The 16,076-nt window shown below is 52.8% G+C and overlaps 5 protein-coding genes across 5 annotated transcripts; 2 read left to right on the plus strand and 3 right to left on the minus strand.

The window, feature by feature from the left end:
• Positions 1-853: 853 nt before the first annotated feature.
• Positions 854-1,947, minus strand: J4E83_009988 (uncharacterized protein; the record flags this gene model as incomplete). The annotated part of the gene is made up of 2 exons (XM_049336872.1): positions 854-1,846; positions 1,900-1,947. 2 exons carry the CDS (start codon positions 1,945-1,947, stop codon positions 854-856), a joined length of 1,041 nt encoding a protein of 346 aa, XP_049183996.1.
• A 373-nt stretch (positions 1,948-2,320) lies between these two features.
• Positions 2,321-4,398, plus strand: J4E83_009989 (uncharacterized protein; the record flags this gene model as incomplete). Its single annotated transcript, XM_049336873.1, has 3 exons — positions 2,321-2,513; positions 2,566-4,129; positions 4,206-4,398. 3 exons carry the CDS (start codon positions 2,321-2,323, stop codon positions 4,396-4,398), a joined length of 1,950 nt encoding a protein of 649 aa, XP_049183997.1.
• A 2,978-nt stretch (positions 4,399-7,376) lies between these two features.
• Positions 7,377-9,279, minus strand: J4E83_009990 (uncharacterized protein; the record flags this gene model as incomplete). The annotated part of the gene is made up of 3 exons (XM_049336874.1): positions 7,377-7,713; positions 7,763-8,946; positions 9,154-9,279. 3 exons carry the CDS (start codon positions 9,277-9,279, stop codon positions 7,377-7,379), a joined length of 1,647 nt encoding a protein of 548 aa, XP_049183998.1.
• Positions 9,280-12,614: 3,335 nt separating this feature from the next.
• Positions 12,615-13,017, plus strand: J4E83_009991 (uncharacterized protein; the record flags this gene model as incomplete). The annotated part of the gene is made up of 2 exons (XM_049336875.1): positions 12,615-12,726; positions 12,839-13,017. The coding sequence occupies 2 exons, from the start codon at positions 12,615-12,617 to the stop codon at positions 13,015-13,017; spliced, it is 291 nt and encodes a 96-aa protein (XP_049183999.1).
• A 459-nt stretch (positions 13,018-13,476) lies between these two features.
• J4E83_009992 (uncharacterized protein) lies at positions 13,477-14,791 on the minus strand (the record flags this gene model as incomplete). The annotated part of the gene is made up of 2 exons (XM_049336876.1): positions 13,477-14,169; positions 14,219-14,791. 2 exons carry the CDS (start codon positions 14,789-14,791, stop codon positions 13,477-13,479), a joined length of 1,266 nt encoding a protein of 421 aa, XP_049184000.1.
• Between the last annotated feature and the right edge of the window lie 1,285 nt (positions 14,792-16,076).

The following is a 16,076-nucleotide window of genomic DNA, read 5'->3' on the forward strand; positions in this document are numbered from 1 at the left end:
ATTTGCTTTACTGCTGCGAAAACCTTACTAGTCTGCATCTCGTCTGGGATCATCAGGAGGACAATCTAGACAAATTCTGGCGCATGATCGAGCGCAGGGGCCCTGGATTGAAGAGTCTCGGCGTCCAGAATCGATACACTACGTTTCCTTTCGGCGATTGGGACGATCAATTATCGCGCCTACTTTCGATATGCCAGAACGTGGAACATCTTCGCTTACCAATATCGAAGGATGTCATGGAAGCTTCCATATGGGAAGGGGAAGATGACGAAGATGAAGAAGACGAAGATGAGGAGTATGCAGAGTTTCTGGCAAGCAGGGTTCTTTCACGCACTGGAGCAATATGACTGACGATCATAGAACTGTTTCGAGCAGATGACGCAATTGCGCTCAATTCTATTCACATACTATCCCGACATCTTCCATCGCGACACATACGGGGAAGAGTACGAACTCCAACCAGAGGTATTTGCCAGCAATTTCTTCCAATACCTCGATGCGCGTGGTTGGTGTCCTAGCTTAGACGTTCTGGTCACTGGCGTCCCTGTAGATCTCGAGGATATAGAAGATGTTGAACCTGGCTATGCACACGCACTAGAGTTCAAGACTCCATATCCATGGCAATGCTTTGTCAAGGGCGAGTATGCTATCGTTGAAAAGGTACCGGCACATGTACTGCGATCTTATCAGCCTGGGTACAACATGCCAGACATCATTCCACGAGCGGATTGGATGGATTCCACTTCTGGAGAGTCCTGGGGGTTCTTGGCTGATCGCGAATCTAACATTTCAATTGGATAGTATAATGTCACCTGGGGTATACGCCTATGCCATTCACAATACAAAACCTCATCTACTGCGCATTCGGCCTGAACACGCTCATGCCGTTCTTCTTGCCCCAAGCCCAGACCTTGCCATTCAGATCCGGCACCATGACCAACCAGATGATTGTCGCAACCCATGCTCCGATAGTGTCGAGAACCACGTTGTTCCTCTGACTACCCGACATGGAGCCATAACGCATCAGATGCACAAGCCAGTTTGTAGGAGTCATGAAATCGCCACCTTCTAGTCCCTTGACCGCCGCCGTCGCAGCTTCTAGCTCAGTCTGCTTAGGATCGGACGACTCTAGCTCGAAGCTCACGGGATGTTTCGTCTTGTTCTCGTTCTCGAACCCGGGGGATAGTATGCTGCCTGGGAAGACAACGTGTATATCGACGTCGAAGGGTGCAGGTACAACACCGGTGCTACTCGTCTTGGAGCGACGCGCCGCATTGTAGAGCTGGACTTCGGAGCGGAGGCCGTCGGCGAGGGATCGGATCGCGGCTTTGGCGGGAGAATAGGCGGAGTAGCCTGCGAGATTCATAAAGGCGAGCGCGGATGAGGTCATGATGAATTTGCGAGGTAGTTCTGGAGCAGCACCCTTTTCTTGCGGCTTGTACGGTACTTCGGGGTAGAACCACGCTTGCAGTGTCTTGTGTGCCATGTATGCTGACGCAAAGTAGTTCAGCTCCATCTGTCTCCTCAGCGTCTCAGTGCTCGTCTCGATGAATAGCCCTGGTACTGAAGATCCCGCGACACACCATACTATCTCCGGCACGCGTCCGTTGTTCCATGCTGTGGCTTCCTTGAGGATGCGCGTGTTCTCAGACTCGGAGGTTACATCGGCGGCGATGTAGGTGAAGCGTTGGGTCGATGGGTTCTTGGCATGGGCTTTCGCGTGGGCTAGGGCAGCTTCGAGGTTCTTCGCGGTACGTGCGACGAGGATGAGGTTTGCGCCGCGCGCGGAGAGGAGACGGGCGATTTCGCAGCCCATTCCTTGGGAGGAGCCAGTGAGCAGAACCGTCTGTATGCACCGTTAGGATGGGCTCATCTCAGAGGATTTGATATGATACTCACTCTTCCCTCCACTGGGAATTGGTTGCCCTTCCAGAAAGCGAAACCCATGATGTCCGTACTAATAATTCCAACGAGCACCAAAAGGATGATGGTCGCTCCGAGAAGCAGGTGGGACATGAGGAACGGCACTCAGACTCCGAAAAAAGGAAGAATCGGACGCCTGATATCTGACTCTGCTTACGCGGACGAGTTGGTACCGCAATGCTCAATTGGTGTACGGTGAAATCGCGTGTCAGTATCTCACGAATTCACATGCGGCGTGCTTACATACGCACACGCCTTGCAGCTCCTAGCTCCGCTCCACTAGCGGAGTGGAGACTTTCCGACCTCCGCGGTAAAGCCAAGACTTCTTACCGAAAAAAAGTTCCCGCGCGACATTTGCGACCACCACTTACGCCACGCCACAACACATATCGCAATCATGGCAAAAAAGAGAAAGGCTGGTAGCGGCGGATCGCGCGCGCCCAAAGCGCTAAAAGAGGAGGACTCCAGGATGGCGGTTAACTCGTATGAGGATGTCGCGGATTCGGAGGACGAGTTCCATATCAATCGCGACAAGGTACTGCTGGATGAGGGACCGGCGGCTAAGAGATTGAGGAAGTATCAGGAAGAGGGTTAGTCAAGCGTTGTATTATGTATGGAACACGACAGCTGATTTCAATCTAGACAAATTCTTAGAAGCCTCAGACGAAGAAATCCTCGATGCCGGCAGCGACGACGACGAAGATGAAGACGACTTCGACGACCAAGACATCGGCGATGAATCAGGAGACGATGTCACGGGAAAGCGCAAACCAGTCGACGAGGAAGATGAAGACGTTGGTGGATGGGGTACCTCGAAGAAGGATTACTACAACGCCGACGCGATAGAAACGGAGCAAGATGCGTTGGACGAGGAAGCGGAAGCGAGGCGCATACAAAAGAAGCAGCTACAAAGCATGACAGAGGCGGACTTTGGTTTCGACGAGGACGAGTGGATGGCGCAGGAGGGAGAGAAGGATGCAGAAGGTGGCGCGGTCGTAACAGAAGTGCTCCCGCAACTCCAAATCACGGACAACATGACCGAGGAAGAGAGGATGAAGATCATGCGCACGCGATACCCCGAGTTCGAGCACATTTCGAAAGAATACTTGAGGCTACAACCGCTACACGAGGAATTGGCTGCCGCCGCGAAGGCCGCCGAGAAGGTGCTGAAGGCACAAATGGCGAAGTCGGGGAAGGCAGACAGAATTCCACCAACACCAAAGGCTGTCACAAAATACCGGGCATGCGCCGCATATCTCGCAGCGATGGCCATGTACTTTGCTGTACTCGGCTCCACTGCAACGGACGATGGATCGCCTGTCATCGCAATGGATCCTGCTGAGCTACACGAACACCCAGTTATGGAGACCTTGCTGAAGTGCCAGAAGGTATGGACGCGGATAGAAAACCTACCTATCGCAGATCCCATGGTAGAGACCGGTGACGACGACGACTCAGCTATGGAGGACGTGAGCGTCGAGGAACTCGAAAACGACCTGACCGTCAAGAAACCCACAAAGCAGAAGAAGACCAGGGCGGAACGAGCAGCCGAACTAACACAAGCAGAAGCAGCAGCGCGACGCGCCGCGAAGCTCGCAAAGACGGAACAAGACCTCGCATCACTCGACACTCTCGCCGACAAGGCCGCCCTCAAGAAGGCATCGCGCAAGAAGAAGAGCGCAGAACCCAAGCTCAACCTCCTCAACGCAGACGACTCGGACTTCGGCGAGGAAACCGAGCTCACCGCCCACGAAGCCGCCGAGAAGGCAAAGAAGAAGAAATCCCTCCGTTTCTACACCTCGCAAATCGCCCAAAAGGCAAACAAGCGCGACGCCGCGGGCAAAGACATGGGCGGCGACGCCGACATCCCGCACCGCGAGCGACTCAAGGACAGACAAGCGCGTCTACAAGCCGAGGCCGAAAAGCGAGGGCAACACAAGGACGCTGGTCCTGGTGTTGCGCTGGGCGAAGACGATGGCGCTTCGTCTGCTGATGAAGCACCGGCTACCAAGCGCGACGACTTTGAAGATGAGGATGGGTACTACGATATGATTGCCGCCCGCTCAGAGGACAAGAAGCAGACTAAGCTTGAACGCGCAGAAGCTTATGCCCTCGCTAAGAAACAAGGCGCTCAGGTTATCGAAGAGGAAGTCGTTGGCGATGATGGGCGTCGTATGATTTCCTACCAGATTCAGAAGAATAAGGGGTATGTTTTTCTCCTCCATCTCCTCGCTATCCCACTTCCCCCATTTTCCTGAAACAGATGCTAACGTGATGACTAGATTGACGCCCCACCGCAAAAAGAGCGTGCGGAACCCGCGTGTCAAGAAGAAGGAGAAGTACAAGGAGAAGCAGAAGAAGCTCAAGAGTATGAAGCAGGTGTTTGATAAGGGGGCTGCGGCCAAGGGCAGTGCGAACTATGGGGGTGAACTTACGGGTATTAAGGCTGGGCTTGTTAGGAGTAGGAAGTTGTAGGTGGGATTGTGTTGAATGGAGATACCATGGTTATGTGCTGCAGAAATCTGAGAGTGGTTTTGGCATGTTGGAAGTTACTTGATCGGGCGCGTGTGGAGCTTCGCTTCTGGTTTTCGAGTCGCAGACATTACTCCGACTGCTGTAGGCACATGATTCAGTACTGAGCGCTAGTGTTGCACCTTAGGCGATTTTTCAATCGAGATGCTATGAGTCTGATGCTGTTCGACGATAAATTCCCTTTGTGGGCTTCGCGCTCGAACTTAAAGCCTTTTCGCGAGGGACTTTGGGTGTGTACGTTGTTGGGCTGGTAGGTCGATAACGATGGTCATATATCCCGTCTAAGATGTGTAGAACCCCTCGCTGCCATTCCCTCCATCTACATATGAAATACTGTCCTCCTTTGACAAATCTCCCATTCGCAGGTAATGAGTGTCCTGACGCTTCTTCTTGACGACAGGTGGCTCATCATGGTTGTGTCACCATGTCTGGTTCTTTTCCTGGCTCGTAGTTGTACTCTGTTCTCCTGCATAGCCTCCTTAAACAATGTAGTCCAAGCGAAGAGTTTCAGTGCTCTCAGTGAATGACGAACATAGTATCGGGTCCGAGGTGAGCGGCGTCTCTCTGATGTTGCTCCATGAGATGAGGGATGAATGCAGCGCCCATATACTGAACGTGATCGGAAGCTTGTCCAGTCGAGTCGATGTCGTCTTTCGTAGGGTTTAGCTGCCGGATGATGTATAGTGGTTCTCCTCCGTAGAAGGTAGCGACTTGATCTCCTGGTTTACAGCCTGGGTGAGCGTACCCGATACGACCGTCCCTTGTGCTGAAGAAAGTATGTCCCCGCATTCCTTCCACCAGTCCATAACACTGCGCCTTCTCATGGGTATCACCGGCTTCTGGTGCGGAGGGAGGTGCTGAGTGCCAACTCGACAACTCAGCCAACACCTCGCGATACACGTCCCTCGCTTCGTCCGTAATTCGATCATCTAAGAAGAGAGCTATGATGAAGTCATCTGGTATATCGGTAACGTCTTTGCTCTTACCATAGTAGACACGGCGAGCTAGATCTAGCGCATCCATATGGTGGCCAACAGCAAGACAATACAAAGCCATATGTTCTTCAGAGTCCTTATCGTAACGGCCGCGTCCGATGTCAAGGACTTCCCCATGTTCCACAACTTCTTCAATAATGTCCAGCACAAACCCCCGTATCCGAAGCAAACTATCATGTTTTGAGGTACTGAGGAACCGTTTATCATGGCATTCGATCGCCTCAGTCCTCGCTGCAGATTTTTCTTTGCTGTTTTCTTCAAACATAGCCCAATGGCTAACATCGAGATGTTTCTTTATCTCTCTATTCCATGACCTTTCAATTCTGGTCCAGCAAGACAATCTGCCGGAAAGATTTGGGCACCAGGATGGTAAAGGTGAGGGTCCAAGATCCAGGGTAGGCGGAATATTCAACAGGTCCATTCCACCGTTGTCCATTAGAGCTTTGGCAAGCATTATCCAAGTCTTCCAATACTCAACCCGGCCTTGTTCACTATAGTCAACCTCACAGGTTATAGAATCGCCAAGGTCTGGATGCAAAAGCCCTGTAACCGCCCAAACACGATCTACTGGCTCTTTCACGCGTCGATAGCGTAGTTCGCTCAGGTCGCGCGCAACATGTTGAGGTGTTAAAGTATTAGCCCGTCTTTGTTGGCTGGTGGGATTGCGGTAAAAATTGATGGAATCGCAGGCTCTAGTTGCGGTATTGACTTCGGCGTCTTCCGCCATGCCCCTCATTCTGATGAGGTAAGGTGTGCGGCTGCTTCCATCCCTGAGGAATGTTAGAAACTCATCGAAGTCTGCCCAAGATGTACCGCAAAGTAGTGTCGCTTTAGGTGGAAGAATGCTCTCCTGATAAGTCCATAGACGCCTGAACCACTCATTCCTAAGGAGTTGAGATAGTCCCACGGAAAATCCTAATTCGTCACGAGGAAGTCCTGCTTCAAGTAGGTCGGGACGTTCAGGGTCTGCAACAAACTGCGCATTCCACTCCTCTAATTTCTTCCTCACTTCCTGAAATTCCGCGAAGAAGACACTGGTTTCGTCGGTCGAATAACCCATCCATATAATGACAGAAGTCGACCAGAAATATACCCCACGCATCAAGGGTATCTGGCTAGCCTTCTCTTCCTTATCATCTTGGTTGATACAGATTGCGTCGATCCATATCTTCCGCTGTTCTGTCTTGGTCTTGTACTGGTATAGGTCTAGATACTGTAACATGTAGTACGCAGCAGGTGTGATGAGGAGAGGTCTTCCGTTACATGTGACCATGACTGAGGCAGGCGCAGCCCCCCAGACGTACGATATTGCATCGAAGTCGAGATCTTCCGTAAGCTCATGTCGATGAGTCTGCAGTTCGATGGAGATGTCATATGGTCTTCGAATGATCTTTCGTCCGCGCTCTTTCATTTTGGCTACAGCTGATGCCCACCATTCAGGTGATTTTGATGTTCTTGATGTTTTTGATTTATAGTTTGTGGTAATTGAGGTTATAGTAAGAAGGCGTATCTCGTTGTTGGCAAGCGCTTGGCCCTGGTACGGGGACTCCAGAAATTTCGAGTCGGGGGACGCCGTTGCCATGACTTTCGAGGTTTTCTGGGCAAAAGATGATTTCGAGATACATTGCTTAGGCAAGAGAAAGCAGGTACATAAGCGCTGCAACACCCGTGTGCCGGCGTATCGGCGAAGTGGCAAGTAAAGGCTTGTGGAGATGGAAGTGCCAGAATGTCAGCCTTGCAAGTGACAGTTGACTAGCGCGTGCTAGCGCCTTGGTACAACAAGAGACGGAAAGCGCATAGAAGATAGGACGCCTTATCATGTCTATTTACGTCATTACTCTCAACATACACCCCGACGCTATTAAAACATTACAAATACATTAACGGGTATCATGATATTGAAACACAAACTTCCCTCTGCACCATCTAAACCTTAACAGGATACTTCTCCCGAATAACCTTGCCATACCTAAACAGCAACGCCGGCACAGGAATAAACGCCACAGCCAGGAAACCCAGCAAGCTATTTCCCCAGCCCAATCCCAAAGTCTCGTACATAGTCGGTCCCGCAAGCGGAAGCAGGGCACCGAACAAACAACGCAGAGCTGTCATACCAGCGATGGCGGAAGCGGCGAATTGAGGGAAGCAGTCGATCATGTAGGTCTGAAGGGGCGCGAAGATGCCCATGAGGCCGAAACCGAAGGGGACCAGGGAGATGATGGGGACGATCCAGTGGACTTTGTTGTAGGCTGTCCAGCCGTACCTGGGGTTGTTAGTGAATGATGATGGTATGAGCAGGAGGAAAGACTTACCAGAAGAACGAGATCGGGATCAGGCTCCCGAAGAACACGCAGAGTGGCAGACGCATCTCTGGTTCGTAGACACCCTTGTTCTTCTTTGCTAGTCGGATGATTGTTGCGTCGCTGGTCTTGGCTACGAAAGCGATGCCCATGAAGTTTCCGATGCCGATACCCAAGTATGCGAGACCGGTGATCTCGGGAGACCAGCCGTAGGTTTGGATGAAGACGGGTGTTATGGTCGTGAAGAGGAGGAACAGCAGGCCGAAGAGGAAGGACATGTAGAGCGAGCAGAGCAGAACGATGGGTGATCGGGTGAGCATCTTGAGCGGGCGCGTAATTCCGTTTCCGAGGATGTGAAGAGGACTTAGGAGAGCGGCATCCTTCTCGTATGTCATGATGTTTTGAAGCTCAGGGCGGTTCAGCTCCTTGCGTAAACGCAAAGTCTTGCGGTTGAGCAGCACAGCGTGGTACGTCTCGCTGTTGAAGACGAAGAGAGCCACTGTCAAGAGTCCACCAACGATGAGTACGACCCACATATCCCATCGCCAGCCTGCGCGTTGCGCAATGAAACCACCGCAAATAGGACCGAGGATAGGGCCGAATAGGATGCCTGTACTGTAGAGCGAAACAGCTTTTCCTCGCTGCGCAGGCACGAACATGTCGGCGATGACACCGGTGCCGATTGTCAAACATGCGCTGCCTCCGACACCAGCGAGGAATCGCATGCCGATGAGGCCGCCGAGATTAGGTGCGAGCGCGCATCCGAGGGTGAAACAGCAGAAGAAGAGGTTGGAGCAGTTAAGCACAATGTATCTTCCGTAGATCTCGGAGAGCGGACTGAGGAAGAGCGGGCCGAATGCGAAACCTAGGACGTAGACACTGACGGAGAAGGATCCAAGAAGCTGCGATGTGTTGCCAAAGTCTGCATTGACGAAGGGTATGCCTGGCGCGAAGATGGACGAGGCGAGTGGACTGACGAAGGTGATGGCGGCGACTAATCCAAGGAGTGTGATCTTTCTTTTCGTCGTGTAGTTACGTGGGTTCGCGGGATCATCTTGGGTGTCCCAGCCGACGAGGTTGTTGTCGAGGTCGGATAGGGGGTATTTCTCTTGTGCGAGCTGGTCCTTCCTTGTGCTCTTTCTTGATAGATGCTTCTCGAGGTTTGCGCCGATATCATCGCTTGTTTCCTGGGGTTGCTTTAAAATGTTAGCTCCTCTTCGGAGTGTTTCAAAACTGACGGTTGGTGATGATGGTGCAGTAGCCGACCACCCGATGCCAGGATAACTTAGCCTGATTGCCTTCCCGTGTCATGCGCAACAAGTCGCACACTGACGTCAAGGTCTTCAGACCGTGGCAGAAGTATTCTGATGGAGATCGCGTCGTGAAAAGTTGATAATGCTTACCTTTTCTTCCACAGTCTCTTCCTCCTCTTTGTTCGGTCTCGCGTCGCCCTTTTCTAAGTCTGGGACATGTGTATCTGAGCTACTCCTCGAATGTTGGCGGTATGGTTCTCGTGTTGATGAAGACATGTTGTGCGGTGGATGTAGCTGTCGCTACGATATCCGGGTGAGATTTCTGTGGGCAAAGCTTTCCTTGCGATGGTGATTCTCAAATACTGTGTTTGCGACTGTGTAGGTCTCGAGAACTGGGTTCAGACGATTGCGATTGTAGCGTGCGAAATCACAACGCCAGGAGTCAGCCGCAGGTATATAATAGAAAGACAGCAGGCAGCTGGATTACGAAATGAGTCCCCATCGCTGCCCGCACCCTGAACATATTTCTGTCCGTTAACCCCGAGGTTCTCGTGCAAGACTAAGCCAGGTTTGGGGGCATGATCTCGGTGAACGGCGTTAGCGAAAGCGCGAGACAGCGACGCGGGGAAAAACGCGCCGTTCGCTCTGACTCCCACGGGGCCACCCGCGCGCGTTACTGATTGAGTCGCATGTTTCTAGCGAAAGAACAGCGAGATGCGAGAAAGCTGACTTTGATGGCCTTGGTCCTTCGGTGCGTATGATGGTTGCGGTGCATCGGCTTTGAATAGGCACCGGGACTTCGTCGGGGCGGAATCCGACCCCTGCCAGCCGGCTGGCTTGTGGAAGCTTGGTGGGGGCCAAGCAATCTGCAGACTCCTTGGGCCCTTCCAGGTGGTATGACTCTCGAAAGGGCGTAACAAATGGTGTGGATGCTCATGCGTACCCAGGCAAAGACCGATCGTATGTCCGACCGGAGCTAGCCATCGAAATCAGGCATACCATCAATGTCGGAAAAGTCCTGATAATCTCCATAGTGCCGTCTCTTCGCATCCTCGCTACAGATGTCGCCGTCAGTCTTGAGATGATCGCGAAGCTGAATGAAATGTGGACTAGAGAAGCGAGAAAATTGGATGGAAGAGTCGATGAAAACACCCACCACTCCTATCTTTTACCTTACGTTTGATCGTCACCGATCGCCATAATCTATGGGGCTCCACTGTGACACTGTTGCATGTCGCATCCTATACTCGCATACACTGCGGGCTGCGCAACGACCGTCACATCGCGAGGTCTTTTGGACATGAGCGTGAAGAGGAAAGATGATGAAGCGGCAATCTGCGGAAAGGTGAGATGTCGTTACCTTTAAGTTATTCGGAGACGGTGCTACTGCGGCTGTCATATCGAAACCGCCGTTTGATGATGCCACGGTTAATGATGCTGACGACAGCCGAAAGCCAGCACCAGAGCGTGGACAAGAAGATCGCCCTGTACCCAGGCTGATGACCATAAGTCTGTAATCTGCGAAAGAGTGTGTGAAAATGAAATTGGGAGGTCGCGAAGGTATATGGTGTCCGTCACAGACTCGGCTCTCCTCTCGGATCCTGCGCTTGCCGGTAGGGCCAGACAGAGAAACGCCGCAACCAATATCATGGTCACTCGTCGTAAAGACAGTAGCGCCCAATACTTAAGAGCTTCGATATCTGTTGCGACGGCTGCGACGAGAGAGAATTTGTAAACGAATGCCAGTTGTCTGGCGACCGATCTGGCAATGGCGCTAGAGCCATCGTGCTCGCCGAATCTGACCCGCGGCAGCGACCTGAGCACCTTCAAACACATCGACATCCCCGTCATAGATTTTGCACTCGGCCACCAGGCACCTCGACTGGCGTTGATACACAGATCCCGCCTCTTCCCCTCTTCCTCTCTAAAAGCGTTGATGCGAATGCCACGGCACGGCACGGCACGGTCCCTTCCTCCTGCCGGTGTTGGCGGACCCTTTAGGAAGGTGCATCCTGAACACACCAAAGAAGGCACCTCCAGACGACTACCGCGTACTCTATGCACGAACGCGGGTCCTCCAGCTCCATCTATATACCACCTACGTCTTGCCATGACCACAAAAATACAAAGCTTCTGTACGCCCCGTATTAGCGCAAGGCAGCCGCAGAGTGTTTGTGGGGAACCAAGCACATCGCCTCAAGCTCCAAAACCTTGGCCGTAAGACCGGAGCAACTTTCAAGACAAGATGACGACCAAAATTAGTAAAGGATGACACATCAACGATGCACCTTCAATGTTCCTTAGCCTGGACTCGGGTTGCGGCAGCGCGTCGGCGGCCTGGGAGATCGACGAGGCCTCGTTTATGCTGACTGCGTCCGAGCGGCTCAATGAGACGACGTTCGATGCTTCACGACCTACCATTTTCGATGCTGAAGGCTCATGTGTTACGTACAGGTCTATTAAAGCGGGGAATTGATGACAAGAGACCCCATTGGTCTTACTCCACCGTAGAAAATGACCATGAAGCGCCAGTCAGCTAAGTCGGTCTTGTCGTATACCTGCGATCGAGCTACCCAGGGCGTAAGGCGCAAGTCCGGGGAAATCGCCGATATCAGCTTAGTGATCATGGCGGAAGACGCAAGGTACGGGGCCTATCGAGATGAGCTCGATCAAGCCGTTGATGGTGTGTTCTTGCAAACATATCACAACTGGGAAGGTGCAAAACTCGTAGGACGGGAGAGAAAGGCTTCGGCAAAACGAGACCAGAAACGTTCGACCGAACCGAATCGTATTCTCATCAGAGGTGTTGTAAGCTGACGGCTCAACGAGGACTCTATCGTCCACAGACTTCTTGTTATACGGCCACTTGAATCCTCATAGGGAATCGCAAGCTGCTGGGTTAAGGCATTCAACTGGCACCAAACGCAGCGATGCCTAAACGGTCAACTCAAATAGCTGGTTTGAAGGTAAAATGAAGGCAATGATGACCCGAGAACGATCGAAATGTGGGTATTGGGGGCTGACATCACTAAAAGAGGAATTGTTGCGCCAGTCTACTCCAACCACCTGCCTATTCAACATCACTGTACGACCTCAGCCCGCGAGCAAGTGGATACGAAACGAGGCGTCCTTTCACAAGTCTCCTCGATGTCTTACACCTCAAAACACCACGATCCACAATCTCCACCTACGCCCCGTCCCATCCGAACCCTCGAGATGCAATCCAGCCCGTAGCCTTGGATGGTACACGAGACTCTCAGCCTTCCAATGACGATCTCCATCTCAGTACCGCAAAGATCCTCGCTGCGACCATGACGCCCCATCACGTCGCGCCTTACCATGGTGCATACGGCCCGAATCCAAGACACCAGGCAAACCACTTCCCTTGACGCCGGTGACGAAGCTGTAAGACACAGGGGATACGAATAGCATCATCGTACAGTATCGATGAGGAGAATGGGATGCCTAAACACTAGACAGAGGAATATATAAGGAGGTAGCTTGTAGCAAGCAGAGGACCATCATCACACATCAACAAGTTCTTCAATCGTACACACCAAACAGACCTTCAATCTCAACGTTCAACAAACAACACTTCCCAACAAATCGACATGTACTTCTCCAAGATCGCCATCCTCGCCGCTGCCACCATGGCTAGCACTGCCGTTGCGGACAACTGTTTCGCTGGATACGCGTACTGCGAGGGTAACCTTTTGACTCAGGGTTCGTCTTCCCTTCCCCTCCATCCCTTCCATCTCCCCTCCCCTTCCCTTTCCCCTTCTCCCTCCCCTCCTCCAGCCCTCCAGTCCTCCAGTCCCCATCTAACACAACCCAGGCGACTACGCCTCAACCATCTACCAAGTCCTCGACGCAGCAGGCCAACCCACCGACGCCAACGCGCGCGCTAAAGCCCTGTTCAACTGTGTCAACGGCGGTGCTATCCAGTTCATCACGCTTTGCGGTGGCGACTGCAAGAATGAGCCTTTTGGTAGCCAGGTTAGTGATCACTGCTAGATCACTTCTTCGTGAGAAAAACGTCTTCAAGAATGCCTGGGGATGGAAGCGGATGGAGGACGGGAAGACGGGAAGGAAAGGAAGAGAGAGAGAGAGAGAGAGGTGAGCAGAGTGGAGAAGGTGGAAGGGATTGACTAGACTAAAATCATACACTCGTTTCTCTGTCTCTGTGCAACAGCCATCGTATCATTCATCTTGCGTATGCATATTTATCGAGGTATGCAACTTCAACTTTTGTCGTACATGAAACGAGTCGTCCGCACCATTACCCTCCATTCATCCTGCCCAGAAAATGTAAACACAAACAAAGTCTACGTAAAGCATAAGAGCATAACTCCAAAGAGCTGAACAGCAGATAAACCCACCAGCGCCAAAACAGTAAACAGACATCCACCCAGTACCCTTTTTGCTATGCTCATTGAACGCCACAGCGCTCATCATACATCTCATACACACGACCTATCCACTAAGAAGGTCCTTAACACTCATGCCCCTAGCCCCACTCCAGCTACGACGGTCGGTATTCAACATCATCAGCGCCTCAGTAGCTTCCTGGTCCTCACGATCAGCCTGTGGTTTCAACGCCGGTGACGTCAACGCGAAATGAACAGAGCCATGCGACGAGCCAGGCGCAGCTACAGGACCCGTGCTAGGAGGGCCGTTGTGGAAGGGGTTGCTGAAGTGTGTGGCCGATGGTGTGTGAGCGCTGAACGCAGGCGAAGGGTGGATCGAAGGCGAAGTTACTGTGGAGCGGACTGAAGCTGGCCCGAGCGAGTAGTGGTGTGGGTCGGACGGGCGCAACGCGGGGGAGGGGTTCGCCGAGTAGTGGCCGTTGCGATGATCGTGGGGCATGATGGCTGGGGATGTGGTGGTGGAGTGGGTGTATACGCTTCGGTCGGAGGGGTAGATGGCGGGTGAGGCTTGGGCGAAGGTGTATTTGGATTGGGCGGGTGGTGGCTCGACGTAGGTGGGTGATACGGCGTCTTCCATTTCTTCGTCTTGCTCTTCGTCTTCGTCGTCGTCGTCGTGCATGCGTCGGACTGGTGGTGGCGGGAGCTCGGATGTAGCTGAGGATGGGGAGTCGCGGCGGGAGTTGGCGGTCTTGAGGTCGGAGACGCACTGCTCGAGGTATCGCATGTACTCGATGGATGCCTGGGTATGTTAGTGTATGAATGTAATATTGGTGAGTGTCGGGAAGTACCTGTAGAATGGCCAGCTTGTGCATCTCTTGCCCTCTGCATGCCGGAATCATGTCCTTGAGCACCCCAAACTCCTCGTTCATCTTGGACCTTCTCCTCCGCTCGATCAGACTGTGTGCTGTCTTCCTTGCAATCTTACGTCCCGCAGCAGTGGCGTTACCCGCCTGCTTCCTTTTGGTACCATTAGTGGCAGCGGTCGTGGTCTTCGCATCTTGTGTTTTGGACGACGTCTTGGGCGTTTCCTGGGTATCTTTGGGCTTCATCTGAATGATCTTGCGGGATCGGGTAGGCGGAGGCGGGAGAGAATAGTCGTCCTTGGTGATGATGCTCTGCTGGGAGCGTTTGCGCGCATGACCGGGTTTGGAAGTCGCGACTGGGGACGACGGGGAAGGTGGCCGGTAGGACGAGTCTGAGGCATTTTCGGATTTACCAGAGGAGCTAGCTACGCTTCCTCTACCACCCAGCGCTGCAGGTGGCAAGTTGAAGCTGGTCTCCAATTGAGGGGCATTGGCGCTGCTCTTGCCGGTGATGTCTGTCGACGGCTGGGGAGTCGGGGGGAGGTTTGGGCGAGGCATGATGGGAGTAAAGGCGCTCATAGAACGTCTTCAGCCAGTGTCCCGCGCGTAGAATAAGTCAGAAAGCGACAAAGAGGGGATAAAGGGACGGCAGAGACAATGTATGGCGTGCATTATCAGCATTGGGGTGTCGCGTGGGCTCTTTTGTGTCGCAGCGCTGGGAGAAGGATCCCGTGGGTGTCCTGCGCTCCCATGATTGGCTGGCCGGCCAAGATACCTCAGGAAATGGCGCCAGTCCATCGCGCCTCCTATGAGAACGTCACCCTGGGAGCGTGGGCGTCGCGGCCGCTGTAGGCCTCTGCGAAGCTGCAGCTTCTTGAACGAGTGGGCCGGCCATCGCGTTGGGAGTAACCGTGGCGAACGTTGTTGAGGTCCAAATGGAGCACGTGCTCGTCTTTCTTCCCCTCCGCCGGGCGTGGTTATAGCAGTCGAGGGGTTTACCCGCAGGCGCAGAGCGAAAAGGGCCGAAGCAAGGCTATGAATCGCGTTAGGCGGCTAGCATATTGATAGAGCAGTAGATCGTGGGTATTTGTATGGTGTGGCATGTGTGCATGTGAAGACGGCAATAAGCTATCGAACCCTTATTCTGCAGTCGCGATGATGCCCCACCATTATGAGAACATGGTATAGCTCGTCTGCGTTGAGACGCTGCAGCACACTTGCTAGGTACAAAGGCCTAGCGGATGAGCTGCCCAGTTCACCCTTGAGGTTCTGCAATCGACAGCTGTCCAACACTTCCCTGTTCCGGCCTGTGTTCACGTTCTACAGGCAGGGTTGAGTGGAAAAGTAGAAGATGCGGGAGAGTGAATAGAAAACCACTGTAATCCACAGGTTCACTGGTTGCCTCTTCGGGCTATCGTCTGTACATATTTGAGACGGTAGAACCTTATATCTCTTCACTGCATGTATCAGCTGTCTTCCGTTATTGGGGCGGATTCAGTTTGACGTCATCTGTGAGCTGCAACTCAACTTGAACTCATTGACTGTGATAAACCCTACCGTCTTCGATGCCTTCGAGGACTTGCCTATCTGGGAATGCATGCTTGGCGTCCAATAGGGGGCAAGCGCGTCTTCCGACCCCACTAGTCAGCCGCCCATCTCGATGCAGGCCACGCGACACCAGGTCATCATCCTCCATCTAGGCCATGACTGCTGCGTAACTTTCCTGCGCATCCATCCTCGCACGAGATCAACTGGCGGTGTTACTTCGACGGTTCGCCAAGTATCGATCATCTGCTGTTCACGATGCGCGAACATCTCCGAACGACTTCGACCCAGCTGCTAA

This window comes from Alternaria metachromatica (assembly GCF_023757995.1).
Source record: "Alternaria metachromatica strain BMP 0045 chromosome Unknown scaffold_39, whole genome shotgun sequence".
Taxonomy (NCBI): domain Eukaryota; kingdom Fungi; phylum Ascomycota; class Dothideomycetes; order Pleosporales; family Pleosporaceae; genus Alternaria; species Alternaria metachromatica.